Genomic DNA, 24,160 nt, shown 5'->3' with positions numbered 1-24,160 from the left:
TTAATTTATTAGTATTTAGGGCTGTACAAAACTTGGTTTGTGCCTTGTTTGTTGTATCTATTTCATAAGATTCGTACATACAACACATATTAAGCAACACGAGGGGCACCCATGCAAAAAACTTAAGATTCAAAACATTGACCTACAACTTTTGGGAAGAGTTATGTAGGTCTCGTAAGTGGCTTCAGGTTTCTGTCATTGGTCCCACTTCTCCCCCAAAAGGGCTGGGTTTGATTCCCCCAAAGGGCTCTAAGGTGGTTGGCAAGGCCTGGAATTGAGGGAGAAGCCACGCTCTTTGCTCAAAGGGGGTGGTGAGGGGGCCCCAGGGCAGGCAGGCAGGTAGGAGGGATGCCTGGATGGATGGCCAGGAAAGGGAGAAACCCCTTCAGCACATGGCTGGCCCAGAGAGAGACAGGCAGAGACCTGTCACACTGAGGCTTTAACATGGACAGAATTCTGGGAAATGTAATTTAGGGCACAGCCTTTGAATTCTCTGCCACAGTGGGCCTCGCTTTCCCAAACTACATTTCCCAGAATACTGTGTTCTCAGTCTTTCGCCCAGCTCAGTTAGTCCCGCCCCAGCTGCTCTTCCTTACAATGACCAGAAAACAGCCTGGGTCTTAATTTAAACACTAGCAATGGCCCCTTTGGCATTGCCAAAGTTGCTTGATACTTATACTAAAAATTAAACTGACTCTGGGAGGCTTCCGAGTGTGAAAGAATTTTAACAAAAATTATTGGTCTGTGTTTTGATTCTCAGGTTTTTTTCTCCTCCTTTCCTGCATGTTTCTTAATAGTGATTCATTTGCACAAATCTAATGAATTACTAATGACTTATGAGGACTAATGATAGTTTTCCACAGACCTGCTGTTCATGATCATGTGAATGTGGTGGAATAGAAGCTTTGTGAAATAAAATCCAATGTCAATGCACATTTAATAAATGCAGTATTGTATTTTCATGTGAATATGGAAAAAGAACATACTGGATTTTGCTCCCCGCACCCACCAGTTTTTATACAATGTAGACAGATGACTGAAATCAAGATATACGACATCCACAATAGTATAGCATGTTCTTATTTCTCCCCAGTATTAACTCTCCATGCAGGCTAATGCTAATTATGCTATTAATAGTACCTAATCTATAAATTTAAATATATGTAACTCTGTATAAGTCCTGCCCTCGATTAAATATACCTTTCACGATGAGGACACAACTGTAATATTCATTTTGGGATGTAAAATAAATAGAAAACACAACAACTGTTTATTATTAAACATGGTTTTAATGAAGATGCTTCAAGTATTATCACTTGAATGATAATTGCAGAAATGGTGATGCATAAAATGTAATCAGTGCTCAGTTAAAAAACAGAAGGCACATATTTGTGTATCCATGTAGCAAAATTTGACACCCTTGTGTATACTCCAGGGAAATTAGATCTTCCACAGCCATACCCCCAGCTGACGATTCCTATGAGAAACCACTTGCCATCACCTTTGCTTCGGCAGGACAGAGGTCCTCCAGAATCTCCCTGAAATACATTGTATTAAAGTGATTGAAGCTTATGGTATTTCAAAACATGTCAATTAATACCATCACTGATACTGTATTATTTGCTGATGCTGCTAAAAGTGTTTTTCATGTTCCCTAGGAATGATTGAAACTATTGAAATCTTAAATTATGAAACAATGAGAAATAAACATTGCCAATATCTATCAAACTAACTGGTGATCTGTTCAAAGTCTTACACCCCATCTATATTGCCAGATAATGCAATTTGAACTGCATTATAATGGTCAGTGTAATATAAAGCAGACTGAACTTCATTGAACTGGATTATATGTCTATTAGTCATGGGCCTGAAATTTGTCTCATTTGTTTCATTCATGTTTTTGTTTCGTGCCGTTCATTCATTTGGTATGATACGGGAGACCCCTCGCCAAATGGAAAAAGCAGGGAAACGAAAAAAAGTGGGAACGTAACCGTTTGGTCACCTGATTTTCGTCCCATTGGCGGCAATGGATGGGCTTCCCACGCTCCCTTCCCCTCAGTTTTAGAGCTAGAGGGTCTCACCATTTCACTGATTTTCAGGCGCTCTCCAGCATTCATTTAAGTTGTTAGGATTGGTGGGATAAACCACTGTCTCTGAATCCAGATAGGCAAAATGCAGTCTGTGGCTCATTGATGCTGTTTTTGCAGCCCTTGGCTCTTCTTCAGGCTCCATTATCTTTTTTTAATGGGTAGCAAGGCCCCCCTGTACTTTTCAACACACAGTAACTTGGAAAGCGACTCTCTTTAAAAGAGAGTGTGTGTGGCCTGCAGGCCCAAAGAGCCTGTGACTGCCAGGGCTTGTAGCTGAGTTGGAAAGTACAGGGGGGGGGGGCTTGAATGAATGCCGGAGAGAGCCTGAGGAACAGTGAAATGGTGAGACCATCTAACCCTAAAACTGAGGGGAAGGGGAGCATAGGAAGCCTTCCCATGTTGGCCAATGAGATGAAAGTTCTCGTTCATTTGGATGAAAGAACAAAACAGTTCATTCAGAAAGGCCCCATTTTCGGTAGCAGCACTTGAAAACTAAATCAGGGCCATACGAATGAAACAAACAGAAACAGATAATGATTCTATACAAAAACACAAGACAAATATCTACTCTGACATATAATCCAGTTCAATGCAGTTGATCTGCATTCTGAAATTAAATTATATGCCAGTGTAGATGGGCAAAAGTAAGATATTAATATATATCTATCATATATTCAGGACCAGACAAGATGTTAATTGTCTTTTTGCCATAGCACATTTTCTTATGTACCATATATAAGCATTTATATGCTGTATAGGTCTGCCTAATAACATAATGGTTCTGTCAGGACAAGACTGATCACTTAATTACCCACCCATTACTTTAATGTAGTGCTAGACTCCAACATCTTTCTGTCGGCCAGCACAGTCACTTATCACGACTAAAGGGAGGTATAGTCCAATAAAATCTAGATGGACAGGTATCTTACATCCACTCCCAAAACCGGTCATCTGTACAAAGTCAAAGTAACTTACCGATGTATATCTATTATGGCACCATTGTTATTGGGTTTCTTAACTCAAACTTCAAGCAAACACAGAAAGTGGCTCTGTGAATGAGAGAGAAAGAGAACTGTGGACATACATTCATACATACCTTACAGCTATCCCTTTTGCCTGACATCATCCCAGCACATAGCATACGGGCTGTGATAAGCCCATATGTTGAGTGGCACAATGTTTGATCAATAATTTCTACCTCTGCTTTTTGCAAAACTGTTGGTGCTTCATCATCTGAAAAAAAAAAGCTTAATGAGGAAAGATTACAGCTCAAAATAGTTTCAAAAATACATAAATCAGAAAAGTCAAAATAATAATGAGGCCGAGATAGATTCCATAAAACCAGACCTGGAATTTCACAAATTATTTTGGCCTAGCTACAAGAAAGAAGAAAGCTAATTCATTCATACATCTGGTTTTGTAATAAAGATGGTAAAATCATAAAACTAGGTCCTCCTTCTCGGGGTTTAGATGCTGCTTAAATTAAGCAGTATGGACCATTTTGTGTTAGATTACCTCAAATTGTGGCAAACTTTTGTTTTCTGGAGGTTGTTAAACTGATGCTAGATGACCATCTGTTGTAAATGCATGATAAGGGGTTGAATTGGATGGCCCTTGTGGTCTCTTCCAACTCAATGATTCTATAACTATAATTTGCATCCTTTCTCTGCTGAGCTCAAAGCAACATACATGGCTCCATACATCATTCCCACAATACCCCATGATGTAAATCAGGCTGAGAGAGAATACTTGGCTCAAGGTTACTTAGTGAGTATCATGTTACAGCAGGGATTAGAGCTCATATCTCACAATTCCCATTTCAGCACTCCAGCCACAACAGCACAGTGGCTCACTGGCTAAAAACACAAAGGTTTACCTGCTTCTTGTTTCTGTCCCCATCCTGTTACCCAGCATTTTTCCCCAGGATGCATTCTGAATGTGGCAGGAGGTAGACATATTGGCTGAATTAATGATCTCATTGTGTCAACCCATGGTGTGCTTAGCTGCAACAAGGCAATGTCGTAGTCATAATTTTGGCTATTATAGTATTCGTGGATTATGATTCGCCTCAGGGTAGAGACAAATTTGGCTTTTCCTTGAGTACGCATCCCCAGATGTGCTGTCCAGATTCTAGGGTCTGATAACCTAATTGAAAATGATTTAGATTGCAGATATTAGTGATTGAATTACTGGAACATAGTTAGTTCTTTTTTTAAAAAAAAAAAAAGCCAAACTAAAAGTGTTGTTTATAATCAACTGAAGAATTTAGCTGCAGTTTTGAAAGGATGCATAGCAACTGTCTTCCTTAAAGATGTAATTCTATTCATATTTACTCAAGGCTTAATTAACTCACCTGGCCCTCTTTCTGAGTAAATATGCAAGTGATCATTCAGCAATAATGCTCTTTTCTAAAGTGAAAAACAAGTAAGTCACTAAATCTTGTTTCATTGAATGTAAACAGATGGAGTTATTAAAGGAAAAGCTCTAGAGGAACTGAAATTTAACTACTCACCTATTCCCCTGAAAACAATGGGCAGCTGAGATAAGCCATTCTTTTGATATAACCGATCCCCCGCAATATGCAACTCCAGCAAAATGGAGGCTGACTTGCCACGGCCATTCGCCTTCCTGTGTATCCGAACCCCCCACAATCCGGAGATGTCCATTGGTGTATTTAGTGCTGCCACAGCCTTTTAAAACATACAAATGATTCAACCACTTTCTAGCAACCATATTTTTATCAAGCAACACAAATTTAAATTACAAAAGCTTTAAATAGGGAGGCTCACAAACATGTTCAAAGGTGGGGAATATTTTTGAAACATTAAGTGAAACTGTGGGTACTGAATGGATAAGAGAGCTGTACTGTGCTATCTTTAAGGGAGCATTATATATTGCCTAATCATAATAGGTTGATGGACATACATTAATGCAATCATGTATATATGAAAAATAACACTGCATTTGTTACAGAAAGGTGCTGAGGGCTGAATAAAATGGCATATATCTTTTATACATATTATTCATATAGAAAGTAAGACGTCCTAAGTTCCTTGTCTTTCTGAGGAATATGAGTTTAGACAAACTTACTACAATTGCTTTCATCACTTCGATCAAGGCAATCTACAATTCCATCACATCTTGCATTTTGTTTCATGAAGCAAACATTGTTTCTGCACTTGAAGGTATTGTTGGTACATGGAACACCTAAAAAAGAACAACCAAATGCAAAATACATTCTTTAACAATTCCATTTAATCAGTCTTCAAGTAGGCACTAAGGCTGAGAGGGAATAGCTAAGCTTTACTCAGTGAATTCATGGCTGAGAAGATTCAGACTAAAACCAAGCTTACAGTGTTGCACAGGTTTTATATATAAGATGAGACTCACTTTCAGTACAGTGTTGTTCATCTTGGCCATCTTCACAGTCATTTATTCCATCACAAAAAATTGAATGGTGTTGCATTAAGAAATTAGTGCTACAGTTTTGTTTTGATGTACCTAAAATGAGAAAAGAAAAATATAACCATAAGGATGAATTGCACTAAAGGATAGCTCTAAAGAATAGTTGCTTTATTTTTAGTTCTCATCTGCTGTAGGTACTTGCCACAGAAGAGCTCATCACTTTCATCAAAGCAGTCATTGATCCCATCACAATGCCGGTATCTTTGGATGCAAAAACCAGTGCCGCATTCAAAAGATCCAAGAGGACATGCTAAAGGCAATAAGGAGAACACCTATGATTCTAGTATCTGATTCTTATATTAATACTTATTTGACAAAAGAACAAGGACCTTCCAAGAAATTCCCAAATGCACCTAAGTAGTCTTCTTGCACTGTTCCAAGTGGCAGAAACACTTGCTGGTATGTCCTTTATTTGAAAAGCATATCTTTAAATTCTTATTTTAGAATTTGATTTAAAAGAACACAATTTGTTACAAGGGTGAAGTAAATGCTACCAACGGATGACATCCCAAAGTGTGACCTCCTTGAAGCCCTCTGAAGTCCTCAATCGCTTTCATTAAAAATTCCTGGTTGATTTTTCACTGCACTACCAACAGTATCAAAATGTAGCCATTCTCCAACACACCTCTCTAAAGTTGCTTTATCAGGACAATAGTTTGGTAGAAATTGGAACATTTAATTTACCCAAGATAAAATACAAATAATATATCTAGATCATACATTTTCTGCACAGTACATTCTAGAACAGTGCTTCTTAAGTTATTTGATATGGGGAGGGGGTGGTAGGATAATGCAGGGTTTTTCTTCAAATGTGCCAGATATATATTTATGGCCATTGTTTCTAACAGTAGACCAGCAACAATAGCTTGTAGACCAGCATCAGTTCACAGACAACTACTCTGAATAGCACTATTCTAGAATTCATTTACTCTAATTGGTTCCCAAATTCCGTGTGGTGCCTAAAATTATTCAAAAAGTACCAATAAATTTCTAATTCCCTTTTACTAGTGAGCAAGATTTTTTTTAATCATAAAAAGGACAGCAACCTAATTCCTTGCTGTTTTCGTACTCACCTGAATATCACACCATGGTTCTCTCTATCCACCCCATCCCAGACTTCATGAAGTATTTTTGGAAGTGGGAGAGGGATCATTGCAGGGAGAAGGGTGTAATATAATGTACCATCCCAGTTGCATACACAAAAATCTGGATCAACCTTCCTAACTATTGAATAGGAACTAGTTGCTGCCATATACCTTGTCCCACATATCAGTGAGGGCATCTAATGTGTTTTCATTCAGACAAGTTTTCAGAAGGCACAAAGGAAATTAAAGTCACTCTTACGTTGACTGATGTTGTAGATCCCATGTTCCACAAGGAGTGGCTTCTCTGAAATCTTGGAACTACACTGAAATTCAACATTGACCCCAAAGCTTGCAACACGAAATATTGTTGGATGATCAATGTAATAGCCACAGTACCTAGAAAGATGGATCTGTGTTAACTTCTCATATGGAGCATTTTTCAGTACAATAATCTAAAATGGAATGGGATTATACAACCCTCCAGATCTTGTTTTCGTGCAAGTCCCAACATTTGGCAACTTGCAGAATACTCAAGGCAACATACCCACTTGTTATGCTGGCATAGGGACTCTGTGAATTGTAGTCTAAAATTAACCTTTTCAAGCTCTGGTCTGTAGTAACCAAATAATACTGAAGAATGAATAGTAATTAGTTGAGAAAAAGTCTAAGTTGACTTAAAAGCAATTAACAACAAAACACAATATGTTTACATCTGGGTGGCTGAAATCAAAGTCTCCTTATAATTACAATATTGTATGGTCACGAAGAGTTGGAGACGACTAAACAACTGAGCAGCAGCATGGTTTTTAGGGCTAGCCACTTTGAGTCTCCTTTGAGAGAGAGGAAGCAGGATAAAAATGTTGCTGCTGCTGCTAACAATAACATCAACAGAAAGTTCCTATACCTACTTCCTTCCTCATACTTCAATGAAAGGAACTGTGCTAGTTAGCTATACTGAAGAATAGCCTAATTGGTATACTTACATATGTTCATTAATTTTCCACCACCCATGCTCACAGCCTTTTATGCTTTTTTCATTGATAGTATAGTTATGAAATTTCAGTGCTATACCGAAGTTCTTCTGTGGAGTCTGTATTTGAGAAAGAATAATTATATTTGAAATTTCTATCATACAAGGACCAAGCAACTGATTTTTGTTATTTACATATATATCTGTATGTGATATGCATATCAGGGTTTTATCTAGGTCTGTGGGTGCTGATTAGAATAAACTTTAGGTGACAGTAAAAATAAAGTTGTATGACCATTTCATCTCTAGCAGAGGCTAGAGATAGATAAATCTGTTAATTTTGGTTTCTTTCAAGCATTCAGATATTTATATGCCAGCTCAGACAAATTTACATCTGAGTATAAGACAAAAATTGCTGTATCTTAATTCACTCTCATCACATTTTTATTGCTCTCTTTCCTATGTCTCGGAGCTTATCTACACCAGCCCTAAAACCTGAAGTAGACCAGAAGTCACTCCTGGATATCCACATTTTAATGCAGGGTAAACTAGGCTAAATTGTTTTAGCCACAAGTTAAGCAAAGTCCGGGATGCTCTGGAGTTTCATTGAAACTCTTGAGCAGTCCTGCACTTTGAGCAGAGTGCGGACAGCAGATTGGCTCTAATGTGAATCAGTCTGCTGTCCATATGGGCCAGTGCTGCTATCCCTTTCCCCCTTCACTTACCAACACAGGGAAAAGGAGTTAAATTTGGGTCGTGTCATCCCTGCTACTCTGGAGACAGCCAGAGAATTCTAGAGACATTATCAAATATTTCCGGTGGCATCCTGAAGCTCTCCAGTGGATGGCGATCCCAGGCAGCATCTCCACAACCATACTGCACTCTCCAGGCTCAGACAGCCCTGGGAGGTGGGATGGCATGCCTCACTACCATCCCTGCCCCCTCCAAATGAAGATAAAGCCTCCTTACTGTTGCAGGAGGCTGTCCATTCCCTGGATCACCCTTGGTGATGATGCAACAAAACTTTGTAGAGGAGAAAAGGGTTTCCACCTTCAAAGATCCATCATGTCATCACTGAGGGTGAACCAAGGAATGGAGAGTTTTCCCTTTGATTGGAGGGGGGAAATAAGTGATAGTGAAATACTTCCCATGTCCAGCTATACTGAACTGGTGTTGGCATGGCCGATCTGTACGACCAATGTAGTGGGTTTTTGCACCCACAATGTGGTGTCAAACTGACATTTTTAGTGCTGGTTCATCCTGCATTTGTGCCAGTGTGGAAGGGCCCTCTGTGAGTTTCTGAATGCTGAATACTGTTTTAAAGAACACCGTATTTTATATGAACTTTTGTGCAAAGTCTAATAACATACACATTTTTGTTTGCAGTTAAATCCATAAATTTGTTTGAACTTTTCCCTGAAATGCCCATATTTGTTTGTATTTTTGTGGGTTAGTGAACTACATTCAGACTTAAAGAACTGAGTACTAAAGGGTAACTGTGCTTCAGGATGGGCAGTGTGACCTTCAGGATGGGCAGTGTGACCATCCTTAACCTAGGATGGGCAGTGTGAATTAGGTCAGTCTGCATTCAAATGCAAATTGAATGTCTTCTTCATCTTTTGTGCACACTACCTCTCTCCTTATTGGCCATATTCAGTTTCACACAGCTATAGTGTCATTCCTTTTAATTAATTATTTACTTGCTTATTTTAGAAGATAATTTGCTTATTATTAAAAGTAGCCAGGTACATTATTGATTGTGTTGTTCATGTCCAATATGATGTTTAATTGATTTTAGAAATAATTTTTAGTAGCTTTAACTGTTTTAAGCTTGTTTTCATCATTGTAATGTCTAATTCTATTTTTATTTGTATATTTTGTAGGTTTTTAAACTGTTTAGTTTTTTAAGACTTTGAGCCTCTTTGAATACCAGTATTAGGAGAAAAAATGGCTATAAATAATTATAATAACAATATGTACAATACAAAAAAGGCCTAAATCCCCCATCATGATCCATAAATAGTCCTGTTTTAAAACTAATCAGTAAACTTTACTTGCCATTCCTTCTCCAAAGAAGTCATAAGACTAACATCATGATGCTCTGGTAACCTGTTACAGGCAAGATTATTCTTACTTGTAACATGTTACCTCCACTTCGGATGGAGGGGAAGACTTGTCAGATCTGTAAGCTGCTTTACAAACTTCTTCTGTCCTTCTAGTTCAAAATTGACAAAGGGTGCTCAGCTCGGTAGCAGTTTCTGATTTTGGTGTGCCAGATTACAAGAAGTGACAGTGGTTGCCACAGCTCAGCTGCCAGCGCATGAGAGCCTCGGAGGGAGAGGGCAGGCTGGCAGAGGCTGAGAGCAGGTGCAGCTTTCCACCTTCCCACAAGGGCACCTTTCATCTCCCACTATAGCTACTTGACCAAAAAAGGGAGGAAAAGAGACAGAGAGAGATTCAGGCTTTGTGCTGAGATCAAAGAGCTTAGAATCTTGCAACTTCATCTCATCAAAGAGAGAAGCAGACTGAGAGTCCTGCTTTCTAATCGACAATAAAAACAGCGAAGTGCAGTTGTAAAAGTGCTTCACAATGGGGTTTAAAATTACCTGAAAAGTCCAAGAACAAATGCATTTTGGTGGGTAGTAGCTTGGGTAATATGGACTCATGATTCTTCCTTCAAAGCGGGTATTTCCTAATGCTACTATCGCTTTGCCACATTCTAATAAAAGAGATAAGAAGAACTATATTTATTGTTGCGCAGTCTGAAAATCAAGCATCAGGTTGTTGTTGGTTTTTGTTTTAAAAGAACAATTTCCTCATTCCCTCCCCTTTCCCATTCTTCCTCCCTCCCTTGTTTCATTACAATATTTACATATATACGGCAGGCAACAGATGTTAATCAGAAGTAAATTTTAGAGTTCAGTGGACTCTAGTTTTATAAGAGTTTAGCCTTTAATTCACTCATTTGTATTTTAAGCATATTACCCTGCATGTCTTATAAGTTTCAAGATTGCTAAAAAAAAAAAAGAAAATGAAAAAGATATATTTATTAGTTAGGACAAAGCAAAGTATGAAACATTACAACAAGCAAAAGCTCATATTCACTCAATAAAAACATGCAAGAAGCAATCAAACATGGGATAAATTTTTTTGTGTCATGAGCGACTTGAGAAACTTTCTGGTTTCTGGTGTGAGAGAATTGGCCATCTGCAAGGATGTTGCCCGGGGGATGCCCGGATGTTTTGATGTTTTTACCATTCTTGTGAAAGGCTTCTCTAATGTCCTTGCATGGAACTGGAGCTTGAAAAATGTTTAAAAAGGAAAAAGGAAATTTGACTAATACTCTTAAAGTCCAGGTTTTTCCTTACACATAAAATATAGAAAGTATCAGATACACATGTTTTTGAACAACAATTATTTAGACAAAATATCCTCTATCCTTTAACCATGAAGGATGTCAGAGCAGGTTACATATAATATAATGGCTCTGGCCCAGCTTACCTGTCCTAATGCATCTCCCTTTATGAACCAGTTAGACCATTAAGATGGGCCTTGGAGCTCCTACTCTCAGTCCCGCTGCCTTTGCAGGTGCAACTGGTGGGGGTGAGAGACAGGGCCTTCTCGGTGGTGGTCCCTCGGTTGTGGAACTCCCTCCCCAGCGAGATTAGATCTCCCCCCTCCCTCCTGGCATTCAGAAAACAGCTTCAAACTTAGCTGTGAAAGCAGGCATTTGATGAATGATAGCAATACGCAAACAGCTACAGGAAACTATGGGATCGATGCAATGTTTTCAAAGCTTTCATGTTTAATATTTTAATGTTTATGGTATGTTTGGTGATTTATATGATTTTAATGAGTTATTTTATGGTTATATGTGATTTCTTTTAGCCTCTTAATGTTTCTTTTATATGGATATGAGGCATTGAATCTTTGCCATTTACTATGTTGTGAACCGCTTTGAGTCCCCCTAGGAATGAGAAAAACAGTATATAAATGAAATAAATAAATAATATAAAGATTCTTCTCTCATGTTTACAGTCTAAATTTAAGGCATATTACACAACAGGCATACATAATATTAAGGTTCAGAGCTGGTGATGAAAAGAATAGGGGAAGCATGCTGGAAAAGCACTGCTCTTGATGGTGGTCAATCGTCTGCTGAGACAACCATAACAACGATAGATATTCCTAATAAGGCGGGTAGGTGAAGGGGACAGTTTTACACCTAATTTCCCACCTTACAATCTATCCCCTACACAAACACACAAACACATGCACACGCAGTTAAACCATATACCTCTGCTTTCCTCTGCCATTCATCTCAAAATGACAACATGAAGTAACACAAACCAACATCCAATCACAATTTGCGAGGGGCTGCAGAGAAAATGGAGGGTTTCTGGAATTCTTGTGGGTTGGGGGGATTTTCATAGATTCTTACATGCTGGGAGGGGGGTTCTTGCTGCATGCTTTGGTGGCATAAAATGCTAAAAAGAACCATGCCAGGAAATTGGGAATTTGAAAAACCGAGGGGACGGACTTAAGGGATCACAAAGATTCATTCATTTTTGTTAGTATATTAAATATAGAATTGAATTTTGTTGCCAGCAGCTAAAAGTTCTTTTTGCAGACCTCAGCAGTGATCTGAGCTGTGTGTATAAATGAATTACTCACAATTTGTATTGGTCACAGTTAATGAGGTTGGTTTGGTATGGTAGAAATAAGTTTGCCAGGTGATCAAATCCGCCCCTGGCCAGTCCAATGACTGGCAGGAATTCAAAGTGACCTGACAGAAACAGAGCCTCTATGGCAATTGATCATCATGCCAAAGCTTGCTTGTGTGGAGGGTGAAATGGGACCATCAGCCGGCTACATCCCAAATGACAGAAGAAAGGGTCCCTATTGATATTGATAGCGGAGACCCCCGCTTTTAAATTCATCTGACCTTCAGCGGGGAGTTCCACAGATCCGGATCGCCAGCAAAGTGGGAAAATGTTCAGACCGCAACAAATTATTATTATTAAATTCTTTACTTTCCCCAGCCCTGACACTGTAACTAATCTTTAAATAAAAAGTATCCTCTCCTTCAACCTGAAACCCTCTCAAGTGGTTATTTTGTATCCCTTTTTCTGACTCCTCTGCATGGGAAAAACCTCTCTCCTTTCTTCCACTAACCCAGCCGCCGTTCCAACCCTGGCGGGAAGCCTTCCGCGCTCTCCCTGCCATTAAGTAACATGGGGACGGAACAATTTGACCCATAACTTCCTCAAAAATATTCCAAGCATGCCTATCTTTTATATCTAACACTTTTTAAGGCTCCTGGTTCCGGGACAACCAACAGCGCTAGAATTGGTCCATTTTAAAACTTCGAAACAGCTGACTGTCAAAAAGCCGGTTCCAATTGCTCTTTTGCAGCCCCGTGCCACTTCTCGGCTCCCGCAGCTGGCAAGATGCCTTTTCGAGGACACAAGTTTCTCCCAGGGCTACTGGTGGGGGACTGCCATTCCCTGGGAGAGAAATGTAGTTTCTTCAAGGACCAGCTGTGATCCCCATAATGGCAAAGACTCCTGGATGGACTTCTTCAGTTCATTCATTCATTTTTATGAATGAACGGATTCCTCATCCATATACTCTTGCTGGACTCCCAAGGACACAAATCAACCTGAGCTGCTTATGAACTTTTCATGAACTGTATGCTTATATGTTTATGAAATATTGGAATCAAATCTTTATTAACTGTTTAGCCAGATATAACTTGGTCTATGGGTTCCCTGGAAGACCCCCAGACTCATATATTTCCCTTTTATATATGTTATATTACAGAAAAACCTGGGTTTTTTTCTTTCCCTTTAAAACCGGAGGGAATCTGAATTTCCTCCCTGTACTCAGAAAAAACGTGATATGGCCGAATTGCCGAATCACCTACCCCCAGCATGCATTTTCATCCATAACTCACTCAATTTTGCACCAAGAATCACCCCTTTTACATATTTATGACTAAAATCGCCTAGTCTTTAAAATACAACCAACAGAGATCATTTTTGACCATTTTTTCTCTGATCATCAGCTGATTGTCAAACTGTGTTCCTTGCCTAAATGGCCTCCCGCCTTGCGCTATTAGCATAGGAATGGAAAATAAGCTATAAATGTTAATATTTAGTACTTTTTTCGGTAATTTTGGGTGGAAATGGATAAGATATGATTCTCTATATTCCCTAGTATATTTTAATCAATGAAGGCATAGCCTGAACTCTAGTTAAGCCCAAAAATTCCTGCCTTCCCTCATCCTAGATTCTGGGCTTCACACACAAAAGAGGATTAACTGTCACCATAAGATTTAATCTATGTTGCATCTGCATGGCCCATAACAAGAGATTGGCCCACCCCAGATCGGAGCAGTCCCCGGGGTGATAAAATCTCATATGGTAATGTTGACCCATCCGGACCCCTGGGGAGCCATGGAAGTCTTCCCGCTGGTCCTGCCACCATAATCCCATAGTGTCAATATTTACTGTCATCTCCGTCACACCGCAGGTATTCATGAACTGCGTACATGTGTAAAACCCCGGACATTCCAAATGGCCCTATTCAAAACAGCGATAATCTTAAGATTATCTTAGAAGGTGCTAGCCTCGGGTAATCGCTTTGCATAAGATAACTCCAAATGACTCATTCACCAGAACCCATTGTCTAGCTGACTCCTGCCTTCCCCAACCTGATTGGCCCTGGCAGAGGCGAAGGTTGTTCCTCATTGGCTAAGGCACGGGGCGGGAAACCAAGCTCCCGCCTAGTGCGGCGCCCTCGACCTATCAGCAGCCAGATGGGCGGAGGGACGGGGTGGGAGATTCAAGCAGACTTCAAACTTAGAAATGTATAAAATGGCTTTATTTTCATCAAAATGTTACATCTTGCATGTCGAATTATCGCTGCCTGATGTCCTTTTCAGCTGAATTGCTTTAATAAACACTTTGGCAGTTTTTCCTTCAACTTGGCAGAGTCTTTTCCCTTTCAGTCTCAGGTAAATTTATATTCCGGGTTATTTTCAGCTTCCCTAACGGCTCGCCAAGGTTCGTTCGCTCATCGGAGGAAGCGATCAGATCTCCATCACAGGGCAGATCCTGGCTAATCGCGGTCTCGACAACAATATTACAGTAGTTTCTGCTCAGTCGAGACTGGGGACTCTCATGGTCCCTACATAGCCCTTAAACTAGGGATGTGTAGGGTTCTGAAACCCTTAAAATAGTGACTAATCTATGTAGGGGTCCTGAATATGTAACTGTCATGAATGCATAACTCTAGGTCAGTGGTTCTCAACCTGTGGGTCCCCAAATGTTTTGGCCTTCAACTCCCAGAAATCCTAATAGCTAGTAAACTGGCTTGGATTTCTGGGAGTTGTAGGCCAAACTACCCAGGGACTCACAGGTTGAGAACCACCACTCTAGGTTATACACGCTATAAAGGATTTCAGTCACTGTTAAAGATGCAACAACATTTCAATGAAAACAATATTTATAGCAATTTAAGTTCCATAAAAGATATACTGTTCGGTATGAGGAAAGAAAATATTCCCTGTCCTAATTTTATTATCTTGATTATTTGTCACAGCCCTCATCAGAATGCATAAAACTAATTTAATATTTAGGAAATAATCAGAGATTAGAATGATTTTTTTAAAAAAACTGTGGGTTCTAGTCATCTACTCCTATGTTTGATGTAAAACAAACTAACAATAACAATGTGCCCCAGTTCTGGATATTCCCAATAGAAGGTTGAAGTAAATACAAATGTGGGTTTAAAATATATTTTAGTGGTGTTTTCTGTACTAGTATGACAACTCCTCCATCTACTGGTAGTACAGAGTATAAGGTTAGAAGCTAGGCTAATAAAATGCAACCAGTGTTTTCTATTGTGTTATAAAGGTCTTCCAGAAAGTTCCAAAGAAATTGGAAATTTTGCACCATGCCTCCTTGGATTTTGCCCACTCTTGTTGTATCTGCATCATTCTATTCTTTCTGGGAGTGTTGGTAGCCATTCTTTCCAGCAATTCCTTATATCACTACAAACTTCCTAGGGTTCTTCCAAAGGGTTTAAAAAAACCCCAAGGAATGGATCTCATTCTGAGAGAAAAGTAGCATAAAAATGCAATAAATAAATTGATGAAGTACAGTATTCACTTAGAGGAGGGAAAGAGAGAGATTAACTGTAGCAACAAATACTGTGGTCTTCAGCAATTTTCCCACCTTGAAGTACTCCTGTTGCTGTGTGCAACAGTTGTTTCTGGTTTATGGCTACCCTAATGCAAACCTTTTGGAGGGGTTTGGCCATTGTGTTATTATCTTCATCTAAGGCTGAGAGACTAATTAGTCCAAGGTCGCCCAATGAGATTCCATAGCCAAGTGTGGATGCAAACTATGATGTCTAACTTTCCTAGCCCAACATTCAAACCATTATATCATTCTACTTTCTAGAGGAACTACTAACCATAACTATATTAGAGGAAAAAAGTACCAGCAAAGAAGTGCCAAGCCATTTTCTACTTCCAAAATCTGGGCTAAATAATCTGAGGCAGGTATTTCAGAAATATTGGAAGAAGTGTGTATGCATGTGCCTTCAAGTCACCTGTTGACTTACAGTGACCCATGGATCATGTCTTTGGAAGACTTAGGACTTCTTGGATATTGTTTCAATTGCAGAAATGAAGCAGAGTGTTTGGACTAGGTGGACAGACAACAGAAGAACCAGACAAATGCTGAAACTGTCACAAAGAAGATTGGCATACTTAATTTGGGGAAAGATGGGACATAGTTTTAAAGACAAAACAAAAATTAGGATGAAACTATATGTTTTTTCTTCTAACAGCACCATTTAAGTGGTCTATTTCTGCACATACTTTCATTACAACAAAGAACACTTACTTTCTTGTGGAATGACTTCAAAGTAGCCACGAAATTCCTTTGCATTCCTCATTTGAGCAGACTTCAGTGTCACCAGCATCATATTATTAGTAGAAACAAAAGACCGGAGTGAATTGGTTGGTTCACAAATTCTGAAACAAATAATTTTTTCATATATCTATTGTATGATGTTAATTAGTAGCTTAGGTTCTTTTCTTTGGTAGCCAATTAATGAAGGAGTTGTGCTTCCAACTGTGTGAGCAACACCAGTTGCACTAAGAAATAAAAGACATTTTAAGAAGTCTGAACAGTGTTCTTGTGAGGATAAAAGAAATGAGGAAGGCAGCCATGTATGCCTCCTTAAGCTCAAGCAGGATTATTAGGTATTTGATTTATTAGATTCTAGCAAATATTTTCAGCCACAGAGTTCTTTTTGAAGCAAAAGTTTCTTGTAAAGCCCCAAGAAATGTCTGCTGTTTAGTTTGATCTGTCTATGTTTGATGAGGCATATTACACATGATGAGTATACAGATGTATGAATAATAAGGTATATATAAGGTATATATAAAGTGTGTGTGTGTGTGTATCAATATTTTAAAAACCTGGACACAATATTATTCAATATTTAAATCTACAAAATGATATAGCAACTAATTAAAATATTTGTACAATATTACTTGTACACCCGAAGTTAATGTGAACAATGTGCCTGCTTCTTGCAGCAGAGTTTGTCAGAGTTTATCGGAGATTCCCTGAAATCTCCCTCCTTGCCATGTCTTCTTTTAGTGCCTGGAGCTCCCTCATTATTATTGTTCCCCTGACTATTGAAAGTCCAGCTTAGTTTTCTTCCAATCCTCCTCTCTCTCCTTTTCTCTCTCTTCTACCTTTCAAACACATTCACTGTCTGACTGAGTCACTTGGCTTGCCTGCTCCTCATCCCAGCTCCACTACTGTGATCTCTGCTGGCAGTTTCTGAGCTTCGAGTACAGTAGAGTCTCACTTATCCAAGTTTCGCTTATCCAAGCTTCTGGATAATCCAAGCCATTTTTGTAGTCAATGTTTTCAATACATCATGATATTTTGGTGCTAAATTCGTAAATACAATAATTACTACATAGCATTACTGTGTATTGAACTACTTTTTCTGTCAAATTTGTTGTAAAGCATGATGTTTTGGTGCTTAATTTGTAAAATCATAACCTAATTTGATGTTTAATAGGCTTTTCCTTAATCCCTCCTTATTATCCAAGATATTCGCTTATCCAAGCTTCTGCCAGCCCGTTTAGCTTGGATAAGTGAGACTCTACTGTACTTGGCTTTTCTGGTTTTGCTCAGTGACCTGCTTTTGCCAGCCAGCCTGCTTGAAGGGACAACCCCAAAGTGACCGTCCATTGGATGTTCTGCACGTGCAGAGATGGGGAAAGGGGAGGGGAAGAAGGGGAGGAAGAGGAAGAGGGAGAAGAGGAGGAAAGCATCATGGTACCATCTGACTTGGAGCCCCTCACAATCACTCAGGGAGCCCCAAAGGCTCCGCAGAGTACACTTTGGCAACTCCTGCTCTAGACAATGTCCATACCAGAGGCATAACTGCAAAGTGAGTTAACATACAGTAGAATCTTACTTATCTAACACAAACTGGCCAGCACAATGTTGGATAATAAGGAGGGATTAAGGAAAAGCCTATTAAATGTCAAATTATGTTATGATTTTAGAAATTAAGCACCAAAACAACATGTTTTATAACAAGTCTGCCACTTGTTTGGGAGCGTGGCTGCACTTGTGTTGTTATAGGCCATGTTGACCTGCTGCACATTGCTGTCTAGAGAAACAGCTGTGGATTCAGGCGGGAGACAGACTACATTGGATAATATAGAACGTTGGATAAGCGCAAGTTGGATAATCTAGACTCTACTGTATTAGTAAAATCCTATTGCTTTAGTTGTCTAATCTGTTATAAAATTTCAGTGTTGATAAAATTTAAATTCCAAAAATACATTGATAATGTGGGAAAATACAGTAGCTTTCAAACTCACTGTCTTTGGATTTCAACAGAAAGAAACCCTGAATAAAGCTAGACAAACTGTCTCTAGTCAACCCAACTCCTTTTCAGTATTTGTGACAATTCACTTTGAAAGCTTCTATTTTCCTATTTTCCTCATCCCATTTTATAATTATGTTGTTTTTTCCTCCGTTCCTCCTCCCGCTCCTTCCTCTCACCCTTTAACACTTTGTTCTTTTCGTGAGGGCCATGTCATGTGCCATTTTTTCTCAATTTTCTACCTGCATCCCCAGTCAATCTCTTCTCAGTTTTCTCCTTTATCCCACAATCTCACTACCCTACACAAGTGGATGAGTGTGCAGGTAAGAAATATATAAATGGTGTTAGCATACAGAACCTCTTCCTCTTGAGCCCATCCTCTCTATAAAGAATAAAGCCAAAGTAATTTTATTGCCATACTGTAGCAATAACAATACTGAAGTCATATACTGAAGTCAAACTAACTGATGTTTAATTAAAAGACATTTTTGACTATTAGAATTCTGCATCCCATGTAACTATTTTAATTAATATTAAACATAAATATCAATACATCATTTGTAATAAATCAATAGGTGTTTGGTGAGAAAGGATGACACTCTAGTGACTTTGTCTCCTTTGTGGAGAGAAAAGGCAGGGTATAAATAAACATCTTCATCATCACTGTATGTATGATAAAAGATATCTTCCCCCAACATATTTTTCTGCTACAAAGTCTTCAAAGATATATTATAGAAAAGCATACCTACCGATATAGTATCTTACTTCTGATTGGCATCAGAGAGTCATAAATGGTCAATGAATCTGTGATGCAGTTATCAGCTTCAAGCTGAATAGATGCTATAGTAAGACGAATGAGGTAGCCAACCAATGCTATCAATTTGAAATAGCAGATCATTCTTCCTGATTTTTCTGAAATATCCAGTGGAAAGTGTTGATGCAGTCGGTCTGCATACAGATCATATATGCAGTTTGTACCTGCAAAAGTAATCGAAATTATATTGTCAGATAGGCCAGAAATAGAAAAAAATAGACAAAATGTTTTCTCTCTCTCTCTCTCTCTCTCTCTCTCTCTCAAATCATTAATATAACATGAATATGTACTACTCACATTTACAATATGAAATGTTTTGGACAGAACCTCTCATGCTCTCTCCTCTAATAGAAGCAGTCTAAGTGATAGTGCTACTAGAAATTGGCATCTCTCATGGAGATCAACTGCACTCAGTTACCCAATTAGAAACAAATTCTGTTTTTAGCCCAGAATCAGAATTCAATTGAGGTCAGACAATATACACATCTGAGTTAAAAGTGATCAGACAGAACATTCATTATAAATATGCTCAGTAGTGTACCTGTTCCAGTTGTTGAAGAGTAATCTGATCGGAGCCCAACTGCATTGGAGAAGAGATACAAATAAATATTCTCCAGTGTAAAGAACTTTTGAAAGAAATGGTCAGCAAATACTGTACATGACATAATGCTTCAATCTTATCAAGCTATTGTATCATAGCCTGAGAATAATAATAATAATAATAATAATTTTATTTCTAACCTGCCCTGTCTCCTCAGAGAATGAATTTATGAAGTCACCATAACTTGATGTTTTAAAAGATTTTTATCGCATTGCATCAGAATGAACTTAGAATCAAGCTCATTTAAGTTTATCATAAAAGGCAAAAGGAATGTGAAGAGCCACTCAGAAAAGGTTAAAAACCCCAGTAATAGTGGAACATAATGTTTATAGGAATTCCAAAATCTTCTCTTTAGTTGTAGAACTGCTGTAGACTGTTGTTTCTCTCATATAAAATAAGTATGTTTTATCCTAAGTTTATCTAAATGTTATTTTCCCTTGAAGAAAAGGAGCTTCTTCCTTAGGTAAAACCTGTAGGATGCAAAGCATTCTAGTTTAAGTAGAAATACCAACCGCTAAGCACAATGGAGTCCATATCAACAGCCAGGCCTTGAAGACTCCCTATTGAAGTTCGATTTGTGATGCTTGTTAGAATTGAGTTCTTCAAAATAGCTGCCACACAGTCTTCACAAAAGACTGGACCTTTAGCCTGTGGCATCACAAACACAATCCAGAAATGCACAAGTAGTCCCCCATTGTTGTTATTACTGAAATCAAATATAAAAGCAGAATATGTCATTGTGATTCTTAGATCTGGATCCTTACAAATCTAAAGGTTAACTCATTATTTCAATGATGTGTCAGAAGTATTTATAAGCATAGGATTCTTTGCTGAGCCTTGATGTAATTTTGTGTTGTTCACATATTTGATAAAACAAAGGCTTTAAACAGAGGTAGCAGAGACTATTTTTTTTCTCTAAGAACCCCAGCTGCAAAAAGTAAAATGAAACATGTCCCACCTGACATCTGAGACAATGGACTGCTTATAAAATTTGGAGAAAGCAGATTTGGTATATACCAAGTTCATCTGAAAGAGAAAATTCACATAATAGTTTTGCAGTCCTTCAGAGACCAAATATAAAATGTATCTTACCAAGAATGTTCTAAGACAGGCAGGTAACTACAAGGATAAGAAATATAACAACCTTCCTCATTACTAAAATTAGTAAAATTCAGTTGGGAAGGATTTCATTCTCAGCTTCCTTTGACAAAGAGAGCAGCACAGGTATTTATTAGAGTTACCTTTATAATATCTATTTCTTATGAATGTATAGAACAGTAGTTCTCAACTTATGGGTCCTCAGATGTTTTGGCCTTCAACTCCCAGAAATCTTAACAGTTGATATACTTGCTGAGATTTCTGGGAGTTGTAGGGCAAAACATCTGGGGACTCACAGGTTGAGAAGCACTGGCATAGAAGATGCACCATAAAGTTTTTCGTTGAGCTTGAGAGAAGATGTAGCTAGAAATATACCTGGAGTCCTGGACAAAGAATGAAACTGTAGCAGCTATTTTGCTATCTGAGGCAAAGGGAAAGAATGTATTCCTTCATCCTTTAAATTGGAATGGTCCTGACAGTTGACTCTTACTTCAATACTACATTCTTCACCACATCTGAAGACAGCAGAGTAAACAAAATGCCCCAATGGGTCTGTATGGCCCATAAAGAATTATCATTCTTTGTAGTCCCATGATCTTTTGCCTGTGGGCAGGTGCTTCATTCTGCTTAATAATAGGTCCAGCTCCCTTTTACACCAACCTAGAGCAAGGAGATGAGTTGCACTGGACACCCAGTGGAACTATTTCCATGTCAGAATTCTCTACATTGGTGAAGCTACTTCAAAAATAAAGGCAAGAGAGGTTTTTCTTTCAACAACAATCTCAGTTGATTTAGACCAGAGGCATACATGACACAATTGTAGTGCTATGCTTCCACTTTAACTACTGCGATTCTGCTGGGTAGGACAGAAATATCAGTCCTACTGTAACTCCCAAAGAAAACACCGAGCTGGGATGAGCCTTGAAAATGAGCACTAAGGCAAATAGGCAAACAGACAATAAACAACAACTTTGCCCAAAGGATCTACCAAGTCCCACCATTGATATTAGGCCAACCAAATCACAGCACTGGTAGAGATAAAGTTTATTTCAAGCATTACTATTTTATAAAATCAGAGTTATGCAGACAACAACAAAATACACAAGAACAATTGCTAATGCATACATGCCAATCCTAATCTGAGGATTATGTGACCAGTACATAATATATTCATATTTGCTATATTTATTACATTTGGCTCTACGAGTTGCTTGCTGTCCTTAAAATTGTCCTCTTTGGTGTGAGACAAGAGAATAGGATTGTGCGGCCTTATCGTACTGTCACATTACAAGAGGCCAGAATTTGCTAAGTCGATATATCCAGTTGATTATTGATGTGGGCAGATGGAAGGCCCCTAGAGCTATCAATTTTAAATACATTGCCCAATTAATTCATCTTCTCTTGCAAATGCTTTTCCTGGTAAGAAAATAAATCAAAAACATATTGGGAAAGCATAGGAATGTTTCAAACTGGGGATTATATTATTCAAGCTACTTGTAAAATTCTGCAGAGGTGATTGGACTTAATGACCCTTTCTTGGGGCATTCTAATTCATTTAACGTGATGATAGTCTGCCACACCATTGTGCATTTTGAGCATGAATATGTGTGAGTTCCTTACCACTTGCTGAACATTCTGTGCTATAGAGAGGAACTCTCTAGATTCCTTATGCCGATACTCAGGGAGAAATTCGATATTGGCAACCCGAAATAATCCAACAAAGTACAAAGCATCCTTGCTTTCTGCCTGCACTGTAAAACACAAAGGTCATAAATGTGTGTTACCCTGTCCTTGATGACAATAAAAAGATGGCAATAAGATTTTAAGAAATATTAGGAGTTATAACAAAAGATGTTTCACCTGCGGTTGAGAATTGAGCTTGGCAGCCTGCCTTGAAATTATACATACTAGATGAACTCACAGTTGACTTACGGCATTCCTTTTATACAGACATTGATCTATTTAAATGATGTAAGCAGGAGTGAGTTTATTTGCTTTCCTTTTGTAAAAGGCTTTCAGGTCAGTGGCGCTATACTTTAATTCGAGTTCTGAGCTACATTTTAAATAATTTATCTAGACTGCTGAATCTTATTCCTAAAGCTCTTTAAAGCTTTCCAAACCTAGAGTAAACTCACAACCCCAAACATGGAAATTACCAGCTACCACTGATAACAGCACAGAGCAAAAAGGGACCAAGATTGTTTTAGCAGCACTAACTGAAACTAACTTTTTTTCTTCCAGAGGCAGGAGTGTGGCTATTGAGGAACCTCTCCTGGAAGCATCAGGAATTGGGAAGATCCTTTTAAACAAATTTAGTTCCTCTTGCACTACTTAATTTTTAATCAGTTTTCAACACAACAAATAGACTTCCCATAATTTCTCAGTTTGTTTGGATTTTTGTTGTTATTTTGTTTTTATTTGGTGGCCCCTTGACCCATTAATGTTGGCTACCCCTAATATATAACTCTGTCTTCTAGGTTAGTTACTCCAAAGCAAGAGTTTCAGCCTTTGCCCTTCCAAAATAAGTATCAACATAACATATTTTCTGGGAAAGAAAAAAAAAAGATTCCTTTATCTCCCATTGGAAACTTTTTTATAGAGAAGTAACATATGTCAAACTATGTTTATACCCCCAATAGGCCACTTTAAATGTACATATGAGATACATCTCATGGAACCTCTTTAAATATGTATAAAAGGGCAGGAACTCACCAATAAAGAGCCACAATAACGTCCACGTTATAACACCAACAATAAAGAGGACTACTGTAAAGAGGATTATTTTATTCTGAAAATTCCAGATAGATTTGTTCCTTTTAGCTTTCCTATTTGATGTCCTGTTGAGTTTTCTTGCAAGTCTTTCCCATAGTTCTTCTGAATCTGCCATCTGAACTGATACGTTTGATACCTTGACCAAAGAGGGGAGGAAATAATGATTCCAACATAGGCACATCTACATCATTTCTCAGTTCCATTCTGCATTTTTCAACTGACAGTGAAATTATAAGTGTAAATTGGGGTAATATGCAGACTTTCTGATGCTGTTGTCCTGTACATCCAAATAGACCTAGCCAGCATATCCAGTGATGAAATATCTTGGGAGCT

At 38.5% G+C, this 24,160-nt stretch overlaps 1 protein-coding gene across 1 annotated transcript; it reads right to left on the bottom strand.

The window, feature by feature from the left end:
• Positions 1-1,275: 1,275 nt before the first annotated feature.
• Positions 1,276-23,957, bottom strand: tmprss7 (transmembrane serine protease 7). The gene is made up of 17 exons (XM_062974901.1): positions 23,768-23,957; positions 22,676-22,806; positions 20,916-20,983; positions 20,470-20,663; positions 19,898-19,936; positions 19,292-19,520; positions 16,526-16,656; positions 10,217-10,329; positions 7,624-7,730; positions 6,900-7,036; positions 5,701-5,805; positions 5,481-5,591; positions 5,181-5,297; positions 4,603-4,780; positions 3,967-4,235; positions 3,187-3,323; positions 1,276-1,538 (listed from the first exon to the last, which is right to left on the bottom strand). The coding sequence occupies exons 1-17, from the start codon at positions 23,940-23,942 to the stop codon at positions 1,368-1,370; spliced, it is 2,412 nt and encodes an 803-aa protein (XP_062830971.1). The 5' UTR covers positions 23,943-23,957; the 3' UTR covers positions 1,276-1,367.
• Between the last annotated feature and the right edge of the window lie 203 nt (positions 23,958-24,160).

The sequence above is a fragment of the Anolis carolinensis genome, chromosome 3 (assembly GCF_035594765.1).
Source record: "Anolis carolinensis isolate JA03-04 chromosome 3, rAnoCar3.1.pri, whole genome shotgun sequence".
Classification (NCBI taxonomy): domain Eukaryota; kingdom Metazoa; phylum Chordata; class Lepidosauria; order Squamata; family Dactyloidae; genus Anolis; species Anolis carolinensis.
The sequence above is the reverse complement of the archived record's forward strand: the minus strand, read 5'-3'. Positions and strand labels throughout refer to the sequence as shown.

What these genes read in the sequence shown, in the direction of transcription:
- tmprss7 (XM_062974901.1), bottom strand. Translation starts at nt 23,942, where the DNA reads ATGGCAGATTCAGAAGAACTATGGGAAAGACTTGCAAGAAAACTCAAC. An exon ending in AGAAGTAAGATACTATATCG is followed by an intron (nt 16,657 to 19,291) that starts GTAGGTATGCTT and finishes TATTTGTTTCAG; the next exon opens with AATTTGTGAACCAACCAATT. An exon ending in GGGACAGAAACAAGAAGCAG is followed by an intron (nt 3,324 to 3,966) that starts GTAAACCTTTGT and finishes TTTTTTTTTCAG; the next exon opens with ATGATGAAGCACCAACAGTT.